Source organism: Trichinella spiralis (genome assembly GCF_000181795.1).
Source record: "Trichinella spiralis strain ISS 195 chromosome Unknown Scfld6, whole genome shotgun sequence".
Classification (NCBI taxonomy): Eukaryota; Metazoa; Nematoda; class Enoplea; order Trichinellida; family Trichinellidae; genus Trichinella; species Trichinella spiralis.
In genome coordinates, this window is record NW_003526945.1 from 6,078,109 (window position 1) to 6,083,726 (window position 5,618).

The window sequence follows — 5,618 nt, forward strand, 5'->3', positions numbered from 1 at the left end:
CCACACAAATGGACAGGGTCGTCTCTTTAAAACCGTCTCTGACCAGCACGGACTAGGAGACTCGCTGAGGGAAGTCCCGTTAACGGGCAGGAGGGCGGGGGCGGCGCGGGGGCGGTCGGGCTGAAAAAAACCTTGCTTGAGATCCCATTGCTGGGATCCGAGCAAGGCGGCAGGCCTCTGGTACCGCAACCGGGAGAGGAAGAGGTGAGCTTTGAAAATATGGACTTTCATCATTTGATACGGTTAGGGTCGCGTCGTGCAGTGTAACCCGTCGAACTCCTGCACACCACCCTATCTCACATTCCTCCTATCCTTGCACTGCTATTCTCAAGCATTTACTTATTCTAATACTCAAACTATAGCAGTGCTAAAAACTCACTATGCTCAAAAATTGTCCTTTGAAATGATCGACAAATTATTCAACCATTTCACTTTCCGCAAATGAACCCTAAACTCAACTCGACAAGGCATGGGACGTGAAAAATGTTCAAATGCGGAAAGCCACTCAAATTCATTATAATAATACTCATGATCTACATCCAATTACTCTAATTAACAAACATCTGAATTAAATGCTCGATAACTTACAGCTCGAATTTATATAAATTACAGACTCAAGAACTCCTCAGTGAACTTTAACTAATTAGCCTAACTCAAAGAATTATACTTACCAAACTTACCCTTGTCTTCTGGATGTCTTCTTTTATCTTCTATTCTTCTGTATCTAAATATAGAAGAATTAATTTAATGAAATAATGCTATAATAAATAAAAAACAAAGCCGTTTTTATTGTTCTTCTTCGTCCATCATCGTATTGAAAACGCCATTGTTCATTCGCCGCACACCGTTCGCCTACAATCATTTGAAATGAGTTTCTAGAGCAACTAATAGTAGCCTCAGGAAAATTTACATAAAGTTCATTTCTATTGATTAACAAGTACGAAACGTATTTCATTTCGTTGAACAAATATTATGCAGGTCACGCATAAGCTCAAAAACAAACAGATTAATATGCAAATTCAAATTGAAACTGCACCACGCCTTTGTTCGAAAAGATAAGATTCTTCTATATCTATTAACACACCTTACTCAGTAGTAAAGCAGAAATAGATGGAGCAAATATCATTCTAGGCTTCTGTTAGTCAACAAAGTCAATTTAACTGGTGCACTGCTAATATGAAGTTAATTTTCAAACGGCCCAATTTGCATAAAAGACAGACACTACGCAGGCAATCGTATAAGCCGACTTACGTAAGTTGGATATGCTACTCAAAGGTGAATTAGAATATAATCCGAACATAATATAAACAATGAGTGTGCACACTGGTTGCGCCATCTGACAAGCAAAATTAACTAGATGAAAATTTCGATTTATCTAATGTCTATCTACATGGTGTAAAATTTTGAAAACAATATAAAGTGATAATAAAATTAAATTGAAAACGATTTCCGTATGAAAACGGTATTTTTCTGTCATGCATAATAAATAACACTATACGCTTAGTGATATTCGACCTGCTAAGAAAAGAATGAAATTAAATGCTATAGGCAAGTATAAAGTGTAAATTGAAAATTTTACCATCTTCTCCAGTTAAATCTGGACGATTACGCAAAATAATGAATTGAAATAAGGATTTGTTCAAGACCTTCAACGTTCAACTATATGTAATTAAGAATTCTGCTGTAAAAGTATTTCAAGTTTTACGCATCTTTAAATTGAAAATTGCCTAAATACTTAAATATGCATGAATTCATAGGAAAACATCAGGAAAGTAAGTTTCAGTACTAAATTTTCACCTGAATGTAGCATTCTGCACCTGCACCTTGGTTACGCACCGCCACCGCTTATCGAACAGCATTGTAATAAAATAATAACCATGGATACAACATTTGCATTTCTCTCATTTGTTTATTACTTAGTAACCTTCTTATCATTAATTTGGCAATTTGAATAATGTATATTACTGTATTTCGAATTATCAATTATTTTTCCGCGATTTTATTTTAAAAGTACACTTTAACTTCATATTAAAAGTTGCTTTTACTTTTCCTCATTTTATCGGCTTCATTACTTTTTTATGCTCAGTATTCTGTGCTCATGCAAGATAATACTATCTGCTGGAATGAGGTCATTAATGTAAAATGAGACTTGTATTTACTTCACTGACAACATTGAAGCTTTGGTGCAACCAAGCTGCCTATCATCAGTTAGATTAATACCTGCAGTTTTTCATATACTTTTAATTTATTGCTTTGTGATTCATGCCTGAATTCCAGATGTATTTTAATGTCGTTTGTGATTTTTGGCTTTTGTGCTTGCTTGCGCACCATGAGACGTCTGATGATTTTCTGACAATCATCACATTCTCGTGTCAGCCCAACAAAAAGGTGAACCTGATTAACAAATACAATTTTCCAGCAGCAGCCACAAATGCATTTCTTTTCCACGGCTTCCCTATTTTGCACCTATTTTCCCAAAAACACTGCCTACGTTATCATACGCAAATTTTTGTGTCCCACATCGCAAGGGCTGCCATTATGTCGCGTTTTTTTGTCTAGCTTGCCTGTCTGTTTTCTATATAAATCCTACACTGACACTAAAAACTTCTTTTCCACCTTCCCCTCCTCGAACCTCCATTTCAGCTGCCAACTCCGTTACTGATCCACCACCCTACTTTCTTCTCCCTTATAACCTCAGTCAGTCGATTTTTTATAAAATTGATGCAGGAAATGTTGCTCTTAGCTGCTTTCTTCGATTTCCTGATTCTTACGCAATCAACTCTCATAAGAATCTGAATGCGCTGGAAATTGTACGATCAGTAGTATTAACTAATGTTGAGGATGCCGCAAGATAGAATGTTTTGTCTTGTGAAATCTAATGCGGTCGAATTACTATTTACCAGCAGAAAATTAATTATGGAGTAGAAATGAAACCGAAAATGCATATATATAGTTTTGTAAAAAGAAATTATGTTCTTTCATTTAATGTAAAATATACAGAGGCGTTTAATTTATAAAGAGGGGCGGATGTAGTGTACAAAAAGATTTATCATGTACATGTATTATTTATACATGACAGTCAGACGAGGAACAAAAAGTGCCGTTTTTTCATTTAAACAAAACTGGAATCTCAAGCACGTGTTAGAATAACTTTAAAATTAATAATTTTAATTGTATTTTAAATGAACGACACGTTTCGATTCCGTTTGAAACTGAACTTTTCTATTAGAAGATCAAGATCAATCGAAAAGACAGAATGAACGAACACATTACTTTAAGTCCGTTCAGTTGTTCTTCTGTCATCGTAGTCCGGAAATAGCTTTTTAGATATTTCACTGCAGTAAAGCTTCGTTCTGCGCTGGCTCTGTCGATTGGGTGAGTGACGAAAATCTGTAAGAGTAAGGACACGATCGGGTAATAATCATTTGGGAGCAATGCAAGAGCATCAGGCGAATTAGCTGGATAATGTTAAAGATGCACGTTTTCCCACTTTCTTTTCAGCGTGTAATTTCACACTTGAGTAGCACGCTTTGGTCGTCGATATATCTTTATTAGGCGACCATCAAATTTTCTAATGGGTTTAAATCATGATCGAAATCGAGGTATAAGGGCCCTTATTCGCATGGTATTATTGCGGTGTTGAAGAACTTTGCCTACCATTATATGCTTTGGGTGATGTTATACCATTATTTATTTGCAAGGGAGTAGTCACCTTAAATTTTTCTCCTTGAATGTTATGCATTAGAATAACTTTTCTAAATTTCAAAGTGATTTAAATACAGGTAAAATAATGTTTTCTACTTACATATTGTCTTTCTTCCTCTGTTAGAATTATGTATATTTCCTTTCCAACACTTCCTACTCTGGAAAAATAATTAGGAATTAGAAATTTAAAAACAAATCGCATGAATTTTAATGTTATTATCATGCACTGCTATTCGGCTTCAATTACTTTCCATAACATGGCTACTGCGTATTTGTTTACCTGATAATATTTATGCAAATGACATAACAGATAACTGCATAATTATTGTATCACTTACTTGCGTTCAACATGCAAAAGAATTTAAGCATGTACGAAATGGTGAATGGTTGTCTTATGCAGGTTCCAGTATGGCTATATCGATGTGGCACTTGTGTGTCTGAAGCATCCATAAGAAACAAAAGTAATATAGGAATAGGAATATATCAATGTTAGTAATAATAGCGGAAAAACCAAATTTATTAGTCATATTGCGTAAATCAAGTATAGAATATCTGCACATTGTCAAACATCATTTACCTGTTAATTATAGACGATATGCAAGAGTGTGATTAGATTTGCGCACATTTTCGTGTGACGACCAACAAAGTAACCGTTCAGAAACGTGGCATTCTGCAATATTGTATGATAGTAAGTTCGGTTTGGGTAACAACCTAATTCTTGATGAGTAAGAGCGCAATAGCATAAATTAAAAGTGATCTTTTTATTAATTTGTTTGCTAAAATGAAAGCTCTTTTGCTTAAAGATATGTAAGGTGATGAACAATGCAAATAGTATGAAAATTCATTTCATCAAGTTCATTTAGCATATTAAAATCTACAATTAGTTGTGAAAAAAATTGAAATTATTATTCTTGATACTGACTGCACGCCATGCAAAATATTTCACATTACCATCAAATATTTAGGCGGGAAATAACTTTATAAGAAAAGAGGAAGAACTAGTTAAGGAATAGACAATGCAATTTTATTACATACATTCTCTAAAGGATCTTTAAAAGGAATTCCATTTTTCATTCTCATTACTGGAAATTATCAATCCAAGCATAGAATGAATGTCAGTAACAGAAAATAGAAAGCCGCTAGTTTTCAGCTGGCCTATTGTTGAAGTCCTACAATCATAACATATGAAACATAACTTATGTTTGAGTCCTAGATGATTTAAGTGATTACAATTGAAAACGCTGCTTGACTCATGGCCATATCACACTAATATTATGAATTGATAACCACAGAGTGTAGATTCTGAAGAGTTGTACAAAAGTAAGTGCACAATATCAATAGCATATCACATTGACTGTGGTGAGTAAGAGCGTAATAGCCTAATAGTAATGGATAACCTGAGGCAAGAAAGATCTTGACAGTTTCTCATATGCATATCATTTAGTGTAAGACTCTTCTCACGGCATTGATAAAACTTCAATTTCTGCAATGCAATAATTCACTTCAATGGCACTGCGATCAATTCTGAAGCAACAAGTTTGAAAACAGCTGGAATTGTACAGAAAGGAAAGAAGCCTGCATTTCCAAGATAAAAAAATGTTGCACAAAAGTATCAAGTTTCAGAAAATACCATGTTTTAATGTGAAAAATGATTAACTTACATAACATCCCCCATCAAAGTTAAAATTCAAAAAAATGTCAAAACCTATAAATGGGCCAACGCTACAGGCCATTTATTCTGAAACTACTGGATAATCATTGCTTAAATATTGCACGGTACGCTAAGATAAAATAAATTTCATGAAGTGAAAAAGTTGAAGTTTGACAATACAGAAGAAGCATCAGTTATGCTTAAAATCGGAGAAAGAACTCCGCAAGTTACAGAACCATTACTAAAACGGTGAAGAAGTCAC

At 34.5% G+C, this 5,618-nt stretch overlaps 3 protein-coding genes across 3 annotated transcripts; 1 reads left to right on the forward strand and 2 right to left on the reverse strand.

Moving 5' to 3' along the window:
- Positions 1 to 26: 26 nt before the first annotated feature.
- On the reverse strand, positions 27 to 862 carry Tsp_09753 (transcriptional enhancer factor TEF-4). The gene is given in 5 exon segments (XM_003374362.1): positions 27 to 120; positions 132 to 295; positions 448 to 533; positions 681 to 724; positions 777 to 862. The coding sequence occupies 5 exon segments, from the start codon at positions 860 to 862 to the stop codon at positions 27 to 29; spliced, it is 474 nt and encodes a 157-aa protein (XP_003374410.1).
- A 1,280-nt stretch (positions 863 to 2,142) lies between these two features.
- Tsp_09752 (transcriptional enhancer factor TEF-4) lies at positions 2,143 to 2,855 on the forward strand. Its single transcript, XM_003374363.1, has 2 exons — positions 2,143 to 2,207; positions 2,420 to 2,855. Exons 1-2 carry the CDS (start codon positions 2,143 to 2,145, stop codon positions 2,853 to 2,855), a joined length of 501 nt encoding a protein of 166 aa, XP_003374411.1.
- Positions 2,856 to 3,332: 477 nt separating this feature from the next.
- Positions 3,333 to 4,155, reverse strand: Tsp_09751 (hypothetical protein). The gene is made up of 4 exons (XM_003374364.1): positions 4,044 to 4,155; positions 3,986 to 4,019; positions 3,806 to 3,863; positions 3,333 to 3,458 (listed from the first exon to the last, which is right to left on the reverse strand). Exons 1-4 carry the CDS (start codon positions 4,153 to 4,155, stop codon positions 3,333 to 3,335), a joined length of 330 nt encoding a protein of 109 aa, XP_003374412.1.
- Between the last annotated feature and the right edge of the window lie 1,463 nt (positions 4,156 to 5,618).